This window comes from Neophocaena asiaeorientalis, unplaced genomic scaffold (assembly GCF_003031525.2).
Source record: "Neophocaena asiaeorientalis asiaeorientalis breed wild unplaced genomic scaffold, Neophocaena_asiaeorientalis_V1.1 scaffold150, whole genome shotgun sequence".
NCBI lineage: Eukaryota > Metazoa > Chordata > Mammalia > Artiodactyla > Phocoenidae > Neophocaena > Neophocaena asiaeorientalis.
Window position 1 is genome coordinate 2,371,891 of NW_020176571.1, and position 22,775 is coordinate 2,394,665.

General features: G+C 57.6%; 1 protein-coding gene across 2 annotated transcripts in view; it reads right to left on the reverse strand.

Moving 5' to 3' along the window:
• B4GALNT3 (beta-1,4-N-acetyl-galactosaminyltransferase 3) overlaps nucleotides 1-22,775 on the reverse strand; it is a 93,142-nt gene that overhangs the window by 5,656 nt on the left and 64,711 nt on the right. The window contains exons 2-15 of one of the 2 annotated variants that reach the window (XM_024732995.1): nucleotides 17,909-18,012; nucleotides 16,883-16,960; nucleotides 9,979-10,074; nucleotides 9,508-9,598; nucleotides 9,037-9,137; nucleotides 8,517-8,584; nucleotides 7,386-7,464; nucleotides 7,201-7,267; nucleotides 5,545-5,688; nucleotides 4,544-4,653; nucleotides 3,729-3,829; nucleotides 3,451-3,512; nucleotides 2,133-2,928; nucleotides 480-799 (exon numbers count right to left, since the gene is read on the reverse strand). In XM_024732995.1, coding sequence (XP_024588763.1) covers nucleotides 480-799; nucleotides 2,133-2,928; nucleotides 3,451-3,512; nucleotides 3,729-3,829; nucleotides 4,544-4,653; nucleotides 5,545-5,688; nucleotides 7,201-7,267; nucleotides 7,386-7,464; nucleotides 8,517-8,584; nucleotides 9,037-9,137; nucleotides 9,508-9,598; nucleotides 9,979-10,074; nucleotides 16,883-16,960; nucleotides 17,909-18,012 — 2,217 coding nt within the window. Of the gene's footprint in view, nucleotides 1-479; nucleotides 800-2,132; nucleotides 2,932-3,450; nucleotides 3,513-3,728; nucleotides 3,830-4,543; nucleotides 4,654-5,544; nucleotides 5,689-7,200; nucleotides 7,268-7,385; nucleotides 7,465-8,516; nucleotides 8,585-9,036; nucleotides 9,138-9,507; nucleotides 9,599-9,978; nucleotides 10,075-16,882; nucleotides 16,961-17,908; nucleotides 18,013-22,775 lie in introns of both variants that reach the window. The other variant, XM_024732994.1, reaches the window with a different exon arrangement.

Sequence of the window (22,775 nt, forward strand, 5' to 3'; positions counted from 1 at the left end):
CAGAGCCTCCCAGGGAGGGCTCTGCGGGGAGGGCTGGGGCTTGTCATCAGCTCATCATGGCTACCCTCCTGGGCTCTCACACTCAAACCCTCTAGCTGTCCATCTGACGGTCATCCTTCACGTTCTGTCTGACCCCACGGCTACACTCCTTGACAGGCTCCCCTCTTGCTATAAAAACCAGCCAGTCTGCCCTCCCTGTCACACTGCCCCAGGCCAGCAGCCCCGGCTGATTTTCACGTCCAACCCTGAATGCTGGGTCAGTAAGAAGAGCCGCTGGCCTATGAGTCGGCGTCCTTCCCAGCTGCAGCCCTGACTGCACACGTGACCTCACACTAGTTACTTTTCTCCTGTGAGCCCGATCCCCGAAGTGGCCTCTCCCACAAGTTCTTGTGGAATCACATCGGGGAACAGAGACCGGGTGCTCGTGATCACGTGAGGCCCCTGCTCCGCGGACAGCGCCCAGGGGGCAGGAGGCTCACCCGGCACAACGAAGTGGACCACGGCGTGGTGGTTCCAGGAGAAGCCCTGGGGCCAGCACAGCTTGGGCTCCGGGGCCCGGGCACTCAGGACACGTCTCTGGCGGTCGTGTGGGCTCCACACCAGGCCTTGCAGGTTCCGGGCCTCGGCCTCTTCCCCACCAGCGGCATCGACGCCCTGCCTGCCACGCGTGGACACGAACTCCGAGAGCCGCACCAGGTGCTGGCCTCGTTCCAGCAGCTCAAGCTCCAGCAGGTAGCGGCCCCCACGGAGATGGTCCTGACGCTTCTCCACGTTCACGATGCGCCGCAGCTGGTACTTCCTGGCGGAAAGGGTGCGGGGCTTGGGTCACTCTCCTCGCATGTGGGAGCAGGGCCAGTCGTCAGGAGACCTTGGTCTTCGCCCAGCTTCGCTGTTGGTTAACATGCTTGCACGATGCTTACCTGCTCCAGTGAGCACTGCTGCCATCTTTTAAAATGCACCTATTGGGGCCTCCCTGGTGGCGCAACTGGTTGAGAGTCCGCCTGCCGATGCAGGGGACATGGGTTCGTGCCCCGGTCCGGGAAGATCCCACATGCCGCGAAGCGGCTAGGCCCGTGAGCCATGGCCGCTGAGCCTGCGTGTCCGGAGCCTGTGCTCCGCAACGGGAGAGGCCACAACAGTGAGAGGCCCGCGTACCACAAAAACAAAACAAAACAAAAATGCACCTATTGGGCTTCCCTGGTGGCACAGTGGTTGAGAATCCGCCTGCCGATGCAGGGGACACGGGTTCAAGCCCTGGTCCGGGAAGATCCCACGTGCCGTGGAGCAACTAAGCCCGTGCGCCACAACTACTGAGCCCGTGAGCCACAGCTACTGAAGCCCATGTGCCTAGAGCCTGTGCTCCGCAACAAGAGAAGCCACCGCAATGAGAAGCCCACGCACCAGAATGAAGAGTAGCCCCCGCTCGCGGCAACCAGAGAAAGCCTGCGCAGCAACAAAGACCCAACACAGCCAAAAATAAAATTAATTAATTAATTAAAAAAAAAATAAAAGCGATAAAAATGTTCTGGACTCATGTAGCGGTGGTGGCTGCATAATATCCTGGACACACTTGAGCGCCACTGAGCCGCAGCCCCAGAACGGGGGACCGAATGGCAGGCGCCTTTTTGTTTTTTTTTTTTTTTTGCGGAGCGCAGGCTCCGGACGCGCAGGCTCAGCGGCCATGGCTCACGGGCCCAGCCGCTCCGCAGCATGTGGGATCTTCCCGGACCGGGGCACGAACCTGTGTCCCCTGCAACGGCAGGCAGACTCTCAACCACTGTGCCACCAGGGAAGCCCGGTATGTGCCTTTTATCTCAACTAGAAAAATGTTGGTGAGTTGAATGAATGAATGAAAGAACAGAGCATTCATCCATGCCTTCTGCCCCCGCCCTTCCAGCCCACATCTGGGTCTCAAGGTGTCTTTTTAGCCCCAGTTTTGCCTGTCCCATCTCTTTACCAGCTCCCTCCCTGAGAGCCTTCCCAGTGTTCAGCCTGTGTCCTGGGCCAGGCCCCAGGGATCTCAGACCTTGCCTGATGGTGGGACCGAGACCTCTCAGGCACTCATCCTCCCAGGCGCCTGCGGCCAGGCCCCCTCCCCACCCCGCCCAGCCCACGAGAGCCCTTTACCTTACCCCCGGCTGCGCTGGTTAAGCTTCTTCAAGAAGACCCGCGTGACCTCGAGCGCCTCCTGCTCGGGAAGCAGCACGTTGCCGGACGTGTTACAGCTCAGGTCAATCCAGTCGGTCCGCAGGGCTTGGAAGTCGAGGTTGCCGGCACTGAAGGTCTGGTCCCAGTTCACCACCGGGTCGAACATGGACAGGTATTCCAACACCTCCCTCACCTCCTCCTCCTCTTCTTCCCCCTCGTCCTCTCCCTCCGCTCGTCCTTCCTGGCCAGCAGCTGCTGCCAACACCTCCTCCGCCTCCTTAGGCCAAGCCCTCCTGGGGTCCGGAGGCTCCATCCTGTCACCCCTTCTCTGCTTTGCAATGTATGACTCAACTTGATTCAGCCACTGGGACTGCCCCAGCGTCTTCCCGGGGCTGCCACCCGCGGGTCTGGGCCTCTTCACTGGAGGCGGGTGCCCTGCTGGGTGTCCCGGGGGCCACTTGTCAGGATGCCGTGGAGCCTGGTGGGGCTCGGGGTTGGGCTTCCTGGCCTTCTTCTCTGCTGGCTGGGCCGGGATGGCGCTGGTCCTCGCTGGTAAGGGGGCCGTGGAGTCCTGCATGGGAGAGGGCACCACCAGGCCCTCCTGGGGCCGAACCAGAAGCCTCCGCAGGCTTCGGAGGCGGCGGTTGGTGGCGTCCCGCCCGGGGGCCGTTGGGGGCCGTTGCTTCCCCTCTGGTGTCCTGGCGTTCTGGCCGTCAGGGGCAGGGGTGTCCTCTGCCGCTTCTCCGTACTGGGATTCTTCTAGAAGGCCTTCCTCGGAACCTGCTGTCAACAACAACCATCTCTCGCGTGGGGTTTCAACCTCTCCCCAACAAGATCCACGACACGGCTGAGGACCAGAGGGTGAGCCAGCGGGGGTCCCTGGCGGGGCCTGCACTGGGCCCGGGGTGAGTTACTCAACCTCAGCTAAAGCCAGGGTCTCCCTCTTCCATAGGGTTGTTGTCAAGAGTGAGTGACACGAAGGACAGAAAGCACCAGCCGGGGCCTGGCACATGCAGGGACCCAGCAGATAGCCCCACTTAGTCCCCAGCACTGCAAGGAGAGAGGCCACAGGAAGACGGTGCTTCTGCACAGCAGGGCTTCCCTAATGATGGGCCGGGGTAGCGAGGCCCTCGGACAGTTCAGGTAGCGTCCCCCATGGCCCTTCGTCCTCTACATGCGCCTTGGAAAGGAAGAGGGGGGAGAAGGGCTCCTCCCCCCACCCTTGGGGCTGGGGGGAAGGGCTGTGGGGTTTGCATTCTAAACTCCTGTGGCGGGAGGGGCGGCTCGGCTGTCACTCTGTACCTGGCTGCTCCGGCCCCTGCTTCGGAGGCTGGTCAATCTTGATGTAGTCCTGAAAGTTGAGCCTGCAGGAGTGAGGGAGGCTGGCATGGGCACCCTGCAGGCCATGGCGGGGGCGGGAGGGGCGGCCTGAGGTCACGCCCGGCCAGGGGTGCAGGGGGGGAGGCTGCGTGTGTGCTTGTGTGAAGCGCCCAGGAAGCGCCAAGGCTCCTTGGTGGAGGGTCTCTGTGGCCCTTCTGGTCCAGGCAGCCCTCCCGGCTCCTGCCCCATCAGTGTCTCACCTGTCCTGGTAGTAGGAGTTTTCCTGGTAGAAGCACTTATTATGGGTCTCCATGTGGCTCAGGCGGGTGTAGTCATTGGGGTAAACGAAGGACAGGTGAACCTGGAGGCGGAGAGCAGGGCTGCTGTGGACACAGCATCTGGTTTCCACCCCACCCCTGACGTGCCCTCCCCTGGGCTCTAGACTGAACGTGCCCGAGTCAAGCTCCCCGTGTGCACATCCCAGTCTCCTGCCCTGGCTCGTTCTCCACAGCTGCAGCCGAGGCCACCCCTCCACCCGGCCCCTCCTGCGGCCTTCCCTCTCCTGCCACCTCCCACAGTCCCGAGACAACCCCTGTTACTCCCTGCACTGTCTTTTGCCCCCTTTCAACATAGCTCGAGGCCTCGGCCACCAAAAGCCTTCTCAGCCCTGCCCCACGGCTGCCCCCAGCCTCTCCCGCCGTCACCTCTGGACCCAGGGGCGCAGCAGGATCCTGCCCCTGGGGCTTCCGTGCGGGCTAGGGGTTCTCTAAAGCGGAGCTCCATCTCACCAGCACCTTGTCTATAAGTTTAATAAATACCGCCACCCTCGGGGCGGAGGGTGGGAGGCCTCAGCCAGCCCTCCCCGCACGGCTCCGGGCTCCGCAGGGCAGCCCATCCGGGCCCCGCAGGGCAGCTCATCCGGGCCGGGCACAGCGAAATGCCGGTTCTCTGGGCCCCAGGAGGCATCCCACCCCCTGGCGTGTGGAGTGGGGAGGAGGGGCCAGCCTCTGCAGTCCCGGCAACGGGTAGCGAGCCCCCTCCCACGCCTGTCCCTGCCGCCTGGCCCGAGACTTACAAACCGGAGTCCCTGGTAGCGCTGCAGACGAAGCCCATCCACCAGGTAGCTGGGCTTGTAGGGACAGTCGGGCAGGACGCGGCGGAGCTGGGACCTGGGGATCAGTGGCACTGGGACAGAAGGAGGAGGAGTGAGGTTGAGTGAGGGAGCCTGAAACAGGCTGGCTCACAGCCACAAAGCCTCCAGGCTGCGGGGCGAGGGCTGGATCTGCGGCCCCAAGCCCACACATTTCCGTATTCACTAGTGGCAGCATCCAGCCCGGCAGCTGAGGCCACCAAGCGGAGGCTGCCACCACTCCTGGGGGTGGGGGTGGCTTCCAGGGGCAGCTGGAGGCAGAGCGCTCGCAGGCGGTGCCTGATTCGAGGTACAGGACAGTTCTGGGATCGCTGTGCAGGGCCAGTCCCAAAACAGGTTCAGGAACTCCCAGTGAGGCCGAGAAGCCTCCCCCTAGTGCAGTGCCAGTAACTGAATTCCCTTCCGGTTGTCATGGCGGGGACAGGGCTGGAAGGGGACACTTTGTCCTCTTTTTTTTTTTTTTTTTTTTTAGTGGGATCCTCCCGGACCGGGGCACGAACCCCCATCCCCTGCATTGGCAGGCAGACTCCCAACCACCGCGCCACCAGGGAAGCCCTGTCGTCTTTTAAAATGTAAACACTCTGGACAGCTTACGACTCCTACACCTTAGTGGGGACGTACTTCTCTCACTGGACAGCAAGAGCTAGAATCCAGTAAGAAACCGATATACGTGATTGCAGAGGGCACACCTGGGTTCTGGCTCTATTTCTTGTCCTTTAATATTTGCTCTGTAATGCTTTGTACAATTGCAAAGCTGTACATCTATATTTTTGTACCTTTCTGTATGCATGTTATATTTCATACAAGTAAAAGAAAAGAGTCTCTGATTTGGGGATATTGTGGTAGCACAGAGGCCTCCTCCTCAACATCCGTGGACCTGGCAGCGCGTCCCCCGGCCAGAGGTCAAGTCTGCAGTGAGTTCGTACCTCGATAGAGGGTGTCCCGAGGGTCGGGCCGCAGCATGTCGGCCAGGGGCTGCTCATCACTGGGAAGAGGGTCTGGGGAGCCTGCATGGCTGGCTGCTGTCTGCGGGATGTGGCCCACCTCATCCATCCTCAGGACTGTCTCATCTGGGCCCAGGGAGGAAAGAACAGAGGGCAGCTGTGACTCCAAGAGAAAGTCAGCCCAGAAGCCAGTCCCCTGGCTCCTGGAGGGGCCAGGAAGGGGCCGACTGAAGGCTTCCGTATCCCCAGGCTGGTACAGTATGTGATGCGCTCAATCCCGCTTGCCCCCAACCCTGCCTCCACAACCTGTGGTCTCCCCTGGACCCCCTCCACCAGCCCCAGGGCCAGCACACACCACAGTTTTGTGTGAGTTGGAAAAAGCCACCTCTTCCTCAAAATGTGTTACCTGCTATCTGCTGGAAATTCATCATTAGAAGTCTGTTTATTTAACAAACACAGGAAGGGCACTTACTAAATAATAAGCCAGGCGCTGATCCAAGCATCTTACAAATATCAACGCATTTAATCCTCAGAGCTGCTGTGGCTTATGTACTATTATCATCATTCCCACTTTACAGACAAGGAACTTGGGCAAAGGGAAGCAAAGTCACGTGCCTGAGATCACACAAAAGCTGAGTGAACCCAGGCCTGTGTCTCAGCCTCTCCAGCAGACAAGCCCAGGCCCAGCAAGGAGGGAGCCCCTAGGCTTCCAGCACCCACCCCTCACCTCCCTCTGGGGGTCTGGTGTTCAAGACTACTTGTCCCCTATCTGACCAGCCCCGGGGGCTGGCTGCTTGTCTCTGCTCTCTGCTTCCTGAGATCATCTGCCGTGGCCCCAGATAAGAGCTCGGTTACCTCTGGCCCATCTCACTGGCTTCTTACATGAATTGGCCTCGGGCTTCCTTTTTCTTGGTTCACACTCAATCTATGGATTCCAATCTCCCTTCCTCTTCTGGCACCAACTGGCCCTTCTGCCCTGACCTCCTGCTTCGGTCACTGGCAGCCTCCCCCGACCCCTCTCGCCCCTTCCTCACTGCCGCCCTCTCCTGTGAACCAGACCTTCCGTTCCGCTCTCCCTCCTGCCCTCCGTGCAAACGCTCTTCCCACCGTCTCCCGGTCTCCTCCAGACCCACCTTCCCTTCCTCGCCAGGGCTTCTGCTCTGCCAGCTCCTCCTATACCTGGGCCCACACGGCCCACCTGCCGGTGGTGACTTCTCAGTGGGGCCTCCAGGCAGGGGTAAATCATAAGCAACAACAAGTATACTCGGGGAGTCCACTGACTGCAGCCTGAGAGAGGTGAGAACGCTTCCTCTCCTCTGGCCACAGCCGTGCGAGAACCATGGCGGCTCATCTGCAATAGGGACTGGCCTCCCTCAGAGGCTTTTCATCTGGAGTGAGCGTCCTGGTCTCTGGATCCCCTTGAAATCATACAGACAACACCGTGTGGAGGGCTCGGAGAGGTTCCAGAAGGCGCTCGCAGGTCACCGGCCCCCCGGGAGCTAAGGACCTCTGACGATAGCACCCCTTCAGGCTCTGCTCCTTGGTCCGGACCCTCCACACCTCGTTCCAAGCAGCCCTCCCAGCCCCGCCAAGCCAGCCCCACCTCGGCCCGTCCCCAGGCTGGGGCAGGACACTCACTTGTGAAGAGGGACAGGGAAGCGGAGTCAATGATGCTGAACTTGGCACCGGGGTCATTCCGTCGCCACTGGGAGAGGAGAGAGGGTGGACGCGGCAGGTTGGAGGTGGCTGATTTGGAACAGGGCTCAGGGGCCTGGGCAGAGGGGTGGCCAGGCACAGAGGCAGAGGAGACCTCGGGGGCTCACCGCGACTTCCACGTGGTCGGTGCCCTGGTCGTTCTGCTTGTGTAGCACCTCGAAGTAGTACCTGCGGGCGGCTGACAGGCTGGCGGGAGAGGGCAGGGAACAGGGGGCTGTCTCCCAGGCCCCCACGCCGCCTGAGCCCCCTCCCAGCACCACACACGCCCCGTCCCTCCCTCCCTGCTCCTGGTCCCAGGGACCTGCTGGTGAGCAGCTGGGTCAGAACCCCCATCACCGCTTACTGACAGGGCGGCCTCAGTCTTCCCTCCCGTGAGATGGGATAACAACAGCGCTAACCTCCCAGGATACTCAGCTCTCTGTTAACCCTCAGAGAGCTGTTCCTATGTGGAGGCACCGTGCTAAGTGCTTTATACACATGAACTCACGTAATCCCTGTTTGCAGGTAAGAACCCTGAGGCGCAGAAAATTTGGGGAATTTGCCCAAAGTCCCCAGGTAATAAGGGGCGCAGCTGGGGTTTGGACCCAGGCAGCCTGGCTTTAGAGCCCTCATCCTCGGCTGCTGTGCAGAGTCACACGGGAAGTGGTGACCTCGGGGGCTGGCACGGCCAGTGCTCTGTGCAAGCTGTACTGTCTCGCTACCATCAGCACCAGCACCGGCACCTTCAAGCCAACACGTGTTCTCGCCAGTGTGTGCGGGCCACCAGGTGGCGCTCTGGGGCTGGGATGGGAACCATCCCAGCCACTCCAGGCCTTCCCTCCAGCCTGCCCAGGGGCCCCCACCATTCGGAACTTTCTGCAGCTCAGAAAGAGCAGCGGCGGTCCAGCTGTGGACCCTGCAGGGATGGAGAAATCGGGCAAGCAAGGGCGGGAAGAAAGGAGACCCATTCTGTTTTCCAGTCCTGAGTGCGTCTGAACAGCTGTGTGACCCTCATTAAGTCACAGCTCTCTCTGGGCCTCAGTTCCTCATCTTTAAAGTGAGGAAGGATGGGCCAGGTGGTCTCTAATCAAAGACTTGGTTTACCTGAATGCACGTGGCCCTGGCTCGCTGAACCTCTGTGATGGGGCGGCGGGGGGGGGAAGTGCCCCCCGGGCCCAGGCCCCGGCCCTGAGCTGGCCTCTGGGCACCTGACGGAGGCTGGGGTTTCTGCCATTCCTGTCACCACACTCCCTACTCACCTCACTGGCCTGGAAATTTGACTCCGAAATTTCCCGAACTCTCCAGGGGCAGTCCACTCTTTTCCAGTCTGGAGGTGTGGGGAGCAAGGGAAGAGAAGGGCGGACACAAAGGCAAACTATGGAGGGTGGAAAGTGGCGAGTGAGGGGACACAGGCAGAAGGAGAGAGGAGGCGAGTGGGAGGAGGGAGGAGGGGAGATGGGGAGGGTGGGAAGGGACACGGGACCACTCGGGCAGTAACTCCCCTTCCCCGCACGCCCCTCCCCCAGCAGCCGGCGCCCACCGCGTGAACCCTCGGCATCAGGACCAGAGTGCCCAGGATGGGTGTGGCCCAGTCCTGAGTCTTCCCGGGGTCTGCTCCCGGCCACACCCAGTCCATCCCTCTGTCAGATGGGAGGCGGCGGGGGAGAATGCTGCTTTTCATGCCTCTCCCCTGGCTGTCACACCAGACTGTCCTGATGGAGACAGGTGACCTGGCTCCCGGGGGCAGTGGGAGGGCCCATGGGGCCGTGGGGACCCTACCTTGCCGACGCTGGCCAGCAGCTGCAGGCCTGAGACCTGGTCGTCATGGCTCAGCCAGAATTCTGCGTTGTCGTCGGCAGCGATGGCAAACTGGATCTCCCCTGGGCATGAGGGCAGTTTCCAGGTGAGAGCAGGACGGGCCTCCACATAGCGGGTTCTCATGTCTCAGGCTAAGTCCTCTTTGGGGGCTTGCTGCTGGGCTCCCCTCTTTGTAAAGTGCGGGTCTCTACACCCTGGGAGACCCCGTGGAGATGGAGACTTGCAGGGAGGGACCAGCTAGTTCCAGACCCTTCAAGTCAGGGCGTGAAGTGGCCGCCTGGGGGCCTGCGTGAGGCCTCACCACGGCCAAACTCTCCCACTCCCCTGAGGGTGGGCTAACAGGGTCCAGCTGACCCAGGGCAGGCGATGTGCTCCGGGCACCCTGAGAACTCGGGCAGGAAGGGGAACAGCGGGACCCGGGGCTGGCCTCACCGTCGCTGAAGGGGTGCAGGTAGCCAAAGATGCGGAGGCCGTAGTTGGTCCACTTGGGGGACACGGCCAGCTTCCTCAGGGTTGTGCGGATCTGTGCCGGGAAACCAGAGGGGGATCATTACCCGGAAGAGGGAAGAGGGAAGTGAAGAGGCTGGTCTGCTCAGGGCTGGCGGGAGGACGAGGAGGGCGGGAGGCAGGCGGACCCGCCTCCCGCTCCCACTTGCTTCTTTATCCAGGTGACCTGCAACAGTGCACAACTGTATGTGGCGGCCTCCTGGGTAAACTATATTGCCGAGGAAATCCCTGGGAAGGGAACAAGGGAGACACTGTGGGCGTTAGAAGGGGGTCCACAGGATAAAGGAAAAGAAACGAACCAGAACAAAAGCAAGGGAAGGTGAGGAAGACAGAAGCGGGGTGCAGGCGTGAGCGCCAGGAGCGGGGCAGGAGGGCAGCGGGGGAGGAGGCACTCACGTGTGGGTACAGGGGGAAGTGGAGGTCCCTCCGCAGCTGCTGCATGGAGCTGCCGCACCAGTCTTCAAACACGTGCAGGTTGACGCGGCCCCGGAACTGCACGGGGCAGGGACAGGGTGTGAGCGTGAGATGGGGCCGGCCTGCAGCCCCGGCCCAAGCGCTCCTCACTGTTGAAGGTCATGGTCCACGCCAGTCCCGCTCCCATCCTCAGCACCCATGGCTGCCTGGGGAACCTCATCCCTGTGGCCTGGCCCTGAGGCCTGGGGCTGTTTCTCTGTCCTTGCACGTGTCCACACGCCCACATGCATGTACACGCACATATACACACTTCCGGCTCTTTCCATGCAGGAAGTGGGCTGGTCTGCATCCCCCAGGCAGGGGGAGTAACAGCCAGGACAGAATGGCAGGAGGGAGGTGCCAGGCTGGGGCTTCAGCCGGACCCGCTCTCCCTCCCCTACTGCCTCGTAAGAGGACACCCGCACAGCTGTCTGGGTGAAACCTCATCCACCCGTGGTCTTCGTGCTACTGGCTGCCCTTGTGGGGAAGCAGCTGGCAAAGCTGCAGGAGGTCTGGGGGCCCCATCGGCAGAAGGGCTCTGACGGCTCTCCTGGGAGCTCAGAGCCTCAGCTGCCCAGGCCTCTGCTGGGATGCCCACCAGGTGCCTGGGCCTTCGGGGCAAACCTGGGAAGGTAGGAGCAAGGAGGTACCTGCCTCCCCTTCTCGGCTGTGGGGCTGGTGGGCACGGGACTGAGCTTGGAGGCCTGGAGCACAGGGCCCCCCTTGGAGGGGAGGGGAGGGCAAGGGCAGCAGACTGGACCCTGAGTGGGTGGAAGGGTGGGGAGTCGGAGAGGGGAGGGGGGTGGGGACAAGGTCCCAAATTATCCTGACAAAGGGCTTCAGATCACCCCATCTCAGCCCTTCCCCACTCCCCGCACCCTCCCCAGCTTAATCACCAGGTTGTGGGAAGTGGGCCCCAATCAGGCCACACAAACAGGCCCTGCCCTTCCCGCCGTCATCCGAGCCACCCTTAAGGAAGACAGAGGAGAAAGGGACACCCAGACTGGAAGCCCAGATAGAAGGGCTTCAGCAAGAGATCCGCAGGGAGGGATGACGGGGGAGAGAAGGGGCCGGGGAGGGCCCACTGACAGGACTGTCCCCTCCCCATGCGGAGAGCCCGTCACCCCGTCCCCTCAGCAACTTGGTTCTTCCCGGGACCGGGACCGCGGGTAGCAGCCGTCGCTCCCCAGAATATGAGTGGGGGGCTGGGACGGGTGGGAGAGAGAATGTGGGCTGGGTAGGTGGGGGTCGGGCTAGGGCTTCTTGGAACGAAAGAATGGGGACATTGTGCTACTTCTGGGGAAATTCCTAAGTCCCTTTTACAAGACTCAGTTGTCTCCCCCATGCCCCTCCCGGGAGACTCGCCCCCAGAAGTCTGCTGTGCTCAGCCAGGAGGCCAGAAGCTACAAGGGCTTGGGCAGGGAAAGGAGGAAGGAGCTGGGCTAGCCCCCCACCTGCCCCTCAGGGCCCTGCTTAGGTAGCGGCAGAGGAAACCCAAGCAGGGGGAGGACTGTCCACATCCCCGGGGGCTAGGCCCTGACTCAGCACAGAGCCAGCCCCCCAGCCATGCTCCGACTGCCCTCAGGCTGTAGGAGGGGATGGACACCATCCCCGAGGGACCAGTGGGCACCTTCTTCCTCCCCAGGCCCTGACTGGTGACCCCCACCACCACCCCGGGGCCCGTGTCCCTCCAAGCTTTGGAGACTTTGTGTCGGGCAGGGACATGGGACTCTGGCTTGTCGGCACTGCCCTCTGCCCCCTCTCTCCACTGTCCAGCAGAGCTAAGGCCCAGGGAAGAGTACTGGTTACTCCCACGCCCAGAACACGCCCACGGCCAAAGACGGATTGGAAACTTCTGCCTACAAGCAGTGGAGAAAATACCTGTTGAACCCTCTCATTTTATTTTATTTTTTATTTCTTTCTATTTTTTGGCCACGCCACACAGCATGCGGGATCTTAGCTCCCCGACCAGGGATCGAACCTGCGCCCCCTGCAGTGGAAGCACAGAGTCCCAACCACGGGACCACCGGGGAAGTCCCCTGAACCCTCTCATTTTAGAGGTGAGAATATTGAGGCCCAGAGAGGTAAACTGAGCCCCTCAGGACACACAGCAATGAACCCTGTGGAAGTGGGAGGGCTTCTGGGGGTGCGGATGCAGCCTGGTGGGTGCTCACCCACCACGTCCACTGCCTTCCACCCACCACAGGGTCCCTGCTAGGCCTCGCTGGGCTCACAGAGCCTCCCAACCGGATGGAGGCATCTCCCACCACTGACTCCTCACGCTGCCTGTAGAACTGTCTTTCTAAAGACAGATCTGATCACGCCACTCTGCCACTTCACACCTCCGAGGGTTTCCAGAGGCTTCTGGACAAAACCTCACCCTGCCTTCCCAGCCTCACCTCACCACACTCCCGGCCATACCTACACCCAGCGCGCATGTCTCTGTGCCTTTGCAAATGCTGCCTCCGGCTTGGAAGGCCCTTTCCTTTCTTCCCCACCCGGCAAACTCCAGCTCACCCTTCAAGGTTCTTTTCAAATCTCTCTCCCTAGGCTTCTGCAACTTCCCCAGGCAGAGTTCCAGCTCCCTCCTGTGGGTTCCCTGCACATCTTAATGATCTGAGTGAACAAATGCTTGGAGAAGCTAAGTCTGGAACCATATGTTCCTTCATTTATCCTATAAGCATCAAGTGTCTGCTTTGTACCAGTGATGACGCAAAGATGAAAAGGGTTCCTCAGAGGAGAGAGACATGCAGACAAACGAGCCACCTGTGCCAGGGCTACTGCAGAGGCTGAGATGCAGAGGGTACGAAGGCGAGGCGGCGAGGTCCACCTCCAGGAGGGGTGAGCAGCCCAGCACGGGTGTGAGCACAGACCATGCTGCTGCTTGGCCAGCCCGAGACCAGCACACCTGGCTGGACCACGGGACTTCCACCCAGCAGGACAGTGAGGTCACCAGTTCCTACACACCGGACTCCCGTTCAGAGTTTCTAGCACCCGAGCTACTATTTTTTCTTTTTTAATAAATTTATTTATTTTTGGCTGTGTTGGGTCTTCATTGCTGCACACGGGCTTTCTCTAGTTGCGGTAATCGGGGGCTGCTCATTGCGGTGGCTTCTCTTGTTGCGGAGCACGGGCTCTAGGCGCCGCAGGCTTCAGTAGTTGTGGCACGTGGGCTCCGTAGTTGTGGCTCGCAGGCCCTAGAGCGCAGGCTCAGTAGTTGTGGCGCACGGGCTTAGTTGCTCCGCGGCACGGGGGATCTTCCCGGATCAGGGCTTGAACCCGTGTCCCCTGCACTGGCAGGCGGATTCTCAACCACTGCATCACCAGGGAAGCCCACCCGAGCCACTCGATTCCTGTTCACACCTGCCCCTTGAGGGAGCTCCCACTGGGAATCCAGGGGGGTCCCAGCTCCAAGAGGATAAGAGGTGGCTCTAGATTTGGAAGACAGGGCCCGAGGCCCGTCTGGTGAAATTCTGATGGAGGGAATTATCCCCATTGGAACAGATGGTTTGTAATTGAACTGTGGTGTCACTTGTGTCTCCCCACGGTGACAACGTGTATGATGGTGGTGGTTCAGGGCCCTGAATAAAGGGCAGCCTGATCCGCTCTGAAACCCGTACAGAAACGTTCACGGCAGCTTTATTCCCAAGAGCCGAAAGAAGAAACAACCCAAATACGCATCTATCGAGGATAATAAAATGTGGTCCATCCACACAGTGGAAGATTATTCAGCAAAAAAATGAACACAGTTCTGATATACACGCTGCCACATGGATGGGCCTCGAAAACTTAATGCCACGTGAGAGAAGCCAGACACAAAAGGCCACACAGAGCGTACGATTCCCTTTATATGAAGTGTCCGGACCAGGCAGGTCTAGAGAGACGGTAGATCAGTGCTTGCTGGGGGCTGGGGGCCGGGGGGTAGTGAAGGGGTGATGGCCAACAGGGGAGCGGGTTCCTTAGTGGTGAGGAAGATGTTCTAAATTGAAAGTGATGGATGCACGACTCTATGAATATACTAAAAGCTACTGAATTGTACCTGTGAAATGGGTGAATTATATGGTATATGAACTATATCTCAATGAAACTGTTTGAGAAAAAAGCGGGGGGAGCCTGAGAAGGGGAATCAAGGTGCCAGCCCTCCTCTCAGGAGAGAGACGCCACCTCACCAAGCCCGCAGGACGTCACCCATGGACTCTGACTTGCTTTGATCTGATTCTGCGTTCACCAAATTTCCTTCTTATAATTATTCTGGTTTTCTGGGGGTAGCGGCCTGAGCAGCAGTGTCTGGTCAGTGGACCGTATACTGACTGCTAAGTGAATAAACTGGCACCGAGGTTTGTTAATTGGTGGAGTTTGCTAGTCAGTGTCTTATGATCTGGGCCGACAGGGACAAGTCTTTGAGAGCGGTTACCCCATGAAGCCCAGCCCACCAGCCGTCCACTCCCGGTCTCACAGGGAGTGGACTAAGCCTGCTGCACTTGAGAGCAACTGCTGGCCTCGGAGACGCTGAGCTGCCGGCCAAGGGCTGGGGCGGGGAGACGGTCAAGGGAGAGACCACGGTCAGCCTTCCCGTGTTCTGTCCGTGCTCACCGGCAGGGCAGGGCTGCAGGAGCTACGCCACCTTGGGGGAGTGACTGAGTCAACCCCTCTGGAGCCATCGCCAGGAAAGGGGCAATAACAGTGCAGCTAGCAGATGTTCAATAAATGACATGTGTCCTTCACCTGAGCACTTCCTGCTGAAACCATATGTCAAAAGGCAGGAGACAGGTAAGGAGAGGGGAACCGAGGTCCCCACGACGGGCTGGAGGAGAGGGCACCACTGCAGCTGGCAGACGGCATGTGCTAGTTATTTAAACATTCAGGGCCTAATTATCCTTGCCGGTAAGATAAGGAGACTGGATCAGCGATTCCCTGAAGATCCATGAAGACTGTAATGAGGATTTTATAAGCCGCTTTTTGTTTTCTTTTGGCCACGCCGCGTGGCTTGTGGAACCTTAGTTCCCCGACCAGGGATTGCACCCCGGCCCTCGGCAGTGAGGGCCCACTGGACCGCCAGGGAATTCCCTATAAGCCACTTTTAATAATAAAAGGACAAAGTCAGTGGAAATCAGGCATTTACCACCAAAAGGCTAAACACACTTACTAAAAGATCAACTATTTCTTTAAAAAGTCAATCCTATTTTAATCACTATTTACTATTTGTCACTGCTGTCATGGAGATATATACGTATATATCTCCATCCTTGATTGGACAAAAAAGGTAAGAAAACTAATGATTAATAAATGCAGATTATTATGTAGTTATAATCTTTCAAAATCATTGGTTCATTAAGAAAAATGATCCAGGGACTTCCCTGGCGGTCCAGTGGTTAGGACTCCGCGTTTCCACTGCAGGGGGCACGGGTTTGATTCCTGGGGAACTAAGATCCTGAGAGGCGAGGCCAAAAATAAATAAGTAAATAATCCAGCTGGCCTCAAAGGACAGAAGGCTGGATCGCTGGACCAATGGTTTTCACAATGCCATTTCCAGGTGGGGCGGGGCAGGGCCTAATTACCTGATGATATCACCTGGTACAGGTGTGCCGGTGTTGTAATCCATCCTCTCTCAGGGTTTAAACAGAGGCAATTTCACGGTGTAGATAACCCACCATCATATTTTGTATGACACCGCATCCTTCACGCCCGCCCCACGGCAAATGGGTGGACTGGAAATAAAATCACCCAGGTGGAAGAGGTCAACCTGTGACAGGTGTGGACGAGATGACGGGCTGGCTGACAGCACCCAGCCAAGAAAGGCTTGGACAAGTTGCACGATACAAAACCTAAATTTAAAACGTTCACCCCCAAAGCACCACGCTGCTCTGGAGTCTCTGCACAAGCTTTTACTCAAGGTGCTCTTGCGTATGTGATTAACCCCGAGCCTCTGCTTCTTCACTGAAAGAAAAATAATCTGTCAAACCCTATGTAACCAAAGGTACGATGACGCTTTCATTCACACGTTTAACTGCTTCCTATAAAAGTTTTCTAGGGCTGCCCTGGTGGCGCAGTGGTTGAGAGTCCGCCTGCCAATGCGGGGGACGCGGGTTCGTGCCCCAGTCCGGGAGGATCCTGCATGCCGCGGAGCGGCTGCGCCCGTGAGCCATGGCCGCTGAGCCTGCGCGTCCGGAGCCTGTGCTCCGCAACGGGAGAGGCCACAGCGGTGAGAGGCCCGCGTACCGCAAAAAAAAAAAAAAAATTTCTAAAGCGGAGTTTCCTAGTATATGTCCCTTAGATCACTGGTTTCACAGAATATTAATGGTTCGTGGGAAACGGTAGTTCTGGAGGCAAATAAGTTTGGTACGTGCTGAGCTAACAAACCAAGTCAAACAGATGACCGCAGAACTCAGAGCCTTTCATGTGCTAATGTGTATTTCCAGGGAGTGGATGTCTATAGATCTGAAACCGAATTTAACAATGGATTCCATTCTGCCTGGAATATCTTATGGGATTTAATGGTCCATGAAAGTTTGGGAAGCCGAATTTTATAACTGGGGATTAACATGGACATGAAAGTCCTGTAGCTTTCCTCAGCTTTGCTTTCCTCACCCATAAAATGAGGACATTGTGTTATCCTATAGGGTCATAAAGCTGACAGGAGATTATGCACAGAGCCTGGCACCCAGCAGGCCCCCTGCAAATGTTAGAGCTTCTCTAAAGGAAGAAAATTCAATGAGCCTGGAACGCTTTCATTTTTTTCTTCAAATTAGATGAAAATTTTTTATAACAACCACTAGAAGAAAATTTTCTGGAGCCTCTGGAATTCTCTATAAACACTGTTTTTAAGCCTCTCCAAGAGCAGCCTCACCTCTGACAGCCAGGGGACCGGCTTATTCCACTTCAGGTAGCTGCTGTTCCCCCCGCCACCTCTTGCAGAGTCTTGGTCCTGGCAGAACAGAGAAGAATGAACTTGGTGGGAATATTAGGGTGACAGCAGGATCGGGGCCCCTTGAAAGTGCCTGTGGAAGCAGAGGGTCAGGAGACCCAGCCCTGCTGTCGGAGGCTTATCAACTTACGGACACTCCCCTTTCTGGCTCACACTATATCCCTTAGGAATATACCTCCAATGTATAACCCTGAGGTGCTTCTACTTTCCTGACTTTTCTCAGTCTTCCCATATGGAAAAATTTTTTCTAATTAGACCAGGCTCTCCTGAGGGCAGGGGCCTTGCCTCCCTCTCCTGTGACTCATCTGTCCTAACAAGTGGGAGCCCCCTTGGGGGAGACACCCCACCCCCTCCCTACCCTGCAGGTCCATGGGTGCAGTTTGGCTCTGGTCCGGCCTTGGAGATCCAGGTCTGTTCTAGGCTCAGAGGCTCAACCTTAGGGCTCCAGGCTGAACTGGACCTCAAGTTCCCTAATCCCCACCCAGAGCAGCTTCTAGGGACCATCAGCCCAAGAAACACCATAGGGAAAATGCTCCAGTACAAATCTGTCCCCCAGCTATTTGCAGGGAGGGGCCGTCTCTACCGCATCATCTCTGACTCTTGGCGGCAAGCACCTGGGACTGTCACTAATGTACCAGCCCAGTCTTCATCCCGGCAAGAGGCGAGAGGTGCTGGTCCAGCTCAGGCTGCTGACGGAGGCCACATGCCTGGATGGCTCAGACTTGGGCATCTTGAACTATGCGACAAGGCTTTGGGGAAGGCACAATGGACGTCTCTACCCACGAAGCCAGGAGAGCCCATGAGGCCAGCCTGCCATCCAGGGACTCCCTCTGCTCTGCCCTCTCCTAACACAGGACGTGAGGATGCCCTTAAGGCTCTGTGGGCAGCGGAAGCCGAGGACCCACGTTAACGCGCCAGCAGGGAGGACGGGCTGACCCTGCCACGTACCTTGAGGCCCAGCTTCTGGGGACGGTAGAACTGGAGATTTGGATCCACAGCCGGAATGTTCCTGCTGGCCAGAGCCTTGGCCAATTCTCTCCAGCTGCCATATCCTGAGGAAGGGAAAGAAGAAGAGAGGAACAAGGTCAGCAAGACCTGAAGACCTCATAAATCTGCGAGATTCAGGGCGTAATAACAGAGGTAATCGTGTACCTTCTGTGGCTCCTGAGCCCTCGTCTTGGGGTGGGTATGAAGTGGGGTGGAGTGTAGGGGGACAGTTACAACCTCGGCCAAGGTCAACACGGCAGACAGCGAGGGCGTGAGCTCATCTCCTGTTAGGACTCGCTGTCTTTCCCAATTCAGAGGAGGAACCAGGTCAGGTGAACCCGGAGCTTTGTCCTGCCATGTGACCACCACAGGCTGCCTGTCGAGGCCAATTTCGCCCAAAAGCCACTGGGTGCACGGCGGCCGAGCTGAGCTTTCCCCTCACAACCTCCCTGCCCCCGAGCCAGGGAGATAGTGGGGCTATCTGACGGCAGGCCCTCCCCCTGCCCACCGTTAGTCGCTGGGCTGCTGGATGGACCCAGAGCTGGGGGCGCCAGGAGACCGTGGGCCAGGATTTGGCGTTTGCCTGTCAGAATTATAAACAGCTGGAGATATGAGACTTGAGGCCCAGCTCCTCCTGGATGCATCTAGAGGCTGTGTGTGACGGCTGACATCTGTGCCCTGAGGCCCTGGAGCCGGTGGGCTTTCACACATCTGGGAAGGTAACAGCCAAACCACGGTGAGAATGAGGGAGACACACGTGCATTCACAGCCACGCAGAGGGGCAAGGAGCCGCTGAGGGTTTGGGGGGAAGAATCAGAGCTCAGTGGTCAGCACTGCTGTCCACTGGGGGCTGGGGCTGCCCACAGGTCAGGGGGACGCTCGGGCAGGATGGAAACTTTGTGGAACCGTAAGGCAGAATTACAGGCAACCAAGAGCTGGGAGGGGCCTTCAAGACCACCTAGTCCTCATTTCAGGTAAGGAAATGGAAGCCCAGCTGTCTGGAGTCACTTAGCAAACACAGTTGACCCCCTTGTCCACAGGGGATACACTCAAGACCCCCAGTGGATGCCTGAAACCACACGTAGTACCAAACCCCATATATACGATGTTTTTTCCTATACATACTTATGATTAAGATGAATTAGGCACCGTGAGAGATTAGTAATGTTGACTAAAACTCAAATAGAACAGTTATAACAATATATTGTAATAAAAGTTGTGTGAATGAGTCTCTCTCAAAATATTTTATTGTACAAATTGAATGCCTCTGCCATCTTAATGGAGCACTTATCATTCACTGTGGCTGTAGCTTTTGCAGTTTGAGGTGCGACAGCAAAACCAGCAAAAATTTCTTTTCCCTTCTTCACAATTTCACGGAGAAAAGATTCGCTCTTGCCGTAGATCTTAGCAACCTCAGCATACGGTTTTTTTCTTTCTTTAAGTTTCACCTTTTCACTCAAAAGAAGCACCTTATGGCTTTCCTTTGGCAAATGTGAATTTCCAGCATCACCGCCGTTGTACCGTGGGGGCAGTGTTAAGTAAAATAAGGGTCACTTGAACACAAGCGCTGCGATGCCAGGACAGTCCCTCTGGTAACCGAGGCAGCTACTAAATGACTAACAGTGAGAGGGGCTGGAGAAAGGGGGTGACTCACTTCCTGGGCAAGATGGAGCAGGACAGCGTGAGATTTCATCATACCGATCAGACCGGTACACACTTGAAAGCTTATGAATTGTTTATTTCTAGAATTTCCCATTTAGTATTTCCAGACCCTGGTTGACCTTGGGTAACAGGAACCACTGAAGGTGAAATCATGGATCAGGTAGGACCACTGTAGTGACAAAGCTAAGGCTAGAACCCAAGAATTCAGATGGAACCCACTGGAAAAGCACAGAAAGCTCTCCAACAGCTTCATCAAGATGCTCCCAGGACACTGCCGTGGGCGCTGCCCGGGAGGTAGACTGGCACCACTGGCCACCGTGAGCCAAGAGATGCCTGGAAGCGGAAGCATCCTAGGACCCCCGGGCGGGCACCAGTAGAGGCACAGCCAGCCAACCAGACACAGAGGAAAGAGCACAGCCCACAGAAGGTGGACATCAGCGCTTTGCCAGAGTGTGTGTGTGTGAATACCTCCAGGAAGGTGGGTGGAATGTGGGGCGCGGCGGGGGAGCTTTTCTCACCCAGTTACATGCTGGGTGCTCCACAGGGTTTACTCAGCACCTCGCAGGCATGATCCCATCTGGGCGAGGTCTGATTACCCCCGCTTCACAGATGGGGAAAGAGAAGCCCAGGGCTGAAGGTCACGGAGTCCGCCGTTTCGAAGCGGGCATCGGAACAGAGAGCCTGCCTGCCTCACCAGCCAGCGTTTCCTCTTCCCGCCTACGTTTTCTCCCGTGGATGCTGTTTGGCGTGGACCTGGAGGAGACCCGGGGGCAGAGCGTCCGCTGGGGATCTGTGCCCCTGGGTTTCTGCGCAGACATTAACCGTCCACTCGTGTTATGTTTATCGGGACTTCCGCAGGTTTATCCTTCTGCCATCAAGGTCTCTGCTGTTTCCATGGCTGGCCAGTGGGCAGGCAGAAACAGGTCAGACTAGTTCGACGCAGAGAGATGTTCTGGGGAAGAGGCTCCCAGAGCCAGTGCGGTGATGTGAGGGGGAGGGAGGGAGGGAGAAAGAAAGAGAAAGAATGTTCCCAGACCCAGCCCTACCTTCCTGCCTGGTGTTCCTGAGCTAACCAGTCTAAGACACTGCTAACAAAGGAGCCCCATCCCTGCCCAGGCCCCGGGGACTGTGGGTTTGTAGCTGGAGGCTCAGGGGCTTGGGGGACAAGTGAGTCGTACCGTGGGAGGGGAGGGGAGGCGCTGCCTTGCTTCTGCCTCAGAACGACTGGGTCACCTCTTCCTTGACTTTGTGGCTGAAAACGACCTACTTGTAGACAAGGTTGTGAGGATATAACCCTAAAAATTCAATTTGCCAGGCTTCCCTGGTGGCGCAGTGGTTGAGAGTCCGCCTGCCGATGCGGGGGACACGGGTTCGTGCCCAGTCCGGGAAGATCCCACGTGCCGCGGAGCGGCCGGGCCCGTGCGCCATGGCCGCTGAGCCTGTGCGTCCGGAGCGTGTGCTCCGCAGCGGGAGAGGCCACAGCAGTGAGAGGCCTGCGTACCACAAAAAAAAAAAAAAAAAAAATTCAATTTCCCATAGTACCAAAAAAAAAAAAAAAAAAAAATTCAATTTGCCGCATACGAGAGAGTTCCGGCGTGTCTCCCAGGCACGTTCTTTCCCACACACTAGTTTTCAGTGCCAGCCAAATTCTTTGACTCCTGGAAAGTGAGACAGGTCACCCCAAGGTCAATGGACTCTTCCCGTGGTCTTCACTATGCCGTGTCCTTGCATTTACTGGGAAGTGACAAGGAACACTGTCTCCTGGACCAAACTTTGGAAGGGCTCCTCTGAGCACTCTTTTCGACTAGGCCGTGGTCCTTGGGCCCTGTCCTTGGCCTGCCCAGCCCAGATTTTAGGAAGAATCCTGTTAACTCTGTTTACAAAACCCTCCACCCTTGATACCTGAACCCAATCAGGTAGCCAGGATGCTGCGAGGCTGGGCTAGCAAGAACCCCCAACCCTGATGTCTCCTCCTGGCAATTCTCCATCCACTGACCCATCGCGCTGCTTGTGGGCTGTAAATCCCTGGCTGCCTTTGGAACCGAGCTCAGCTCGATATCTCGGTCTCTCTCCCACACTGTGGTAGTACTGAATCAAACCTGTCCATCACCTTTAACTTGTGCCTGGCTCTATTTCTCTTTAAAAGAGGGTAACAGGTGGCTCTCCCAGTAAACAAGGACAAATCCACAGAACGGAGGGGATGTCAGGGGTTAAACCTAACCAGGCCCTGCCCGGGTCACAGGTGCGTCTGGATGGCTTTGAAATTACTTGGAGCTGAGACAGTCAACAGCCCAGCCTTTAGCAATTCAAGGAGCAGGAAACGCCCTTGGCAGACTTCACAGTGTGGAAAAGACAAGAAGACTTGGAGTCAGGAAGTTCTCCATGGATGGCCACCATTATAAATGGTAACCGCTTGAGCAAGTAACTGAACCTCTCTGGTCTTATCTCTCTGGCTGGTGGAGATAAGACCCCTGCCCCTGCCGTGAGGATTAAATACTGTGCGTGTCAGACACAACTAGCACCCCGTCCCCCAACAACGTCTGAGTTCAGGGTTTTGGACCTGGGCGTCAGAAGATGTGAGTCCCAGCACCTCGAGAATTTTATAAAAACCGGAAACGGCCAGTCACCGCCTCTCTCCTCTGGGCAGAGAAGCAAGACGACCATAGGCAGCAGCGACTCAGTGGTGGGGGTAACAGACAGCACTTCCTCTCTGCTGCCCGGCGTTCTCTGCGCCCCTCCCGTCACCCACCTATCCTCCCAACCCCGTTAATATTCACTGAGTGCATAGCAGGCGTCAGGCAGGGTGTGGAGCTTTTCCGCTGTGTTAACCCTGCCAGAGGTACCCTGGCCCCACTTAGCCCCCTGGGGGAACCAGGAGCTGAAGAATGTGCTGATTTAACTATTGACACTTGTCACCTGCCCTCCGGTAAGTGAACTCCTGCTCCTGGCCAGAGCGCCAGCTGCCAGGGCCCCTTTCTCCTGCAACAGGTGTCACATTTGTGCCAGGAGACAGACGCCCCGATCTCAGGTGACAGATAAAGCACCACCGTGGGCCTCACATTCTGCCCTCACAAAGCTGGGCTATCAAATTCACCATCAGCCGGAACTCTGCCAACATCTCTCCTCTGTGCTATGTGGACTCTTCAAAGGCCTGGAGAGCATCTCT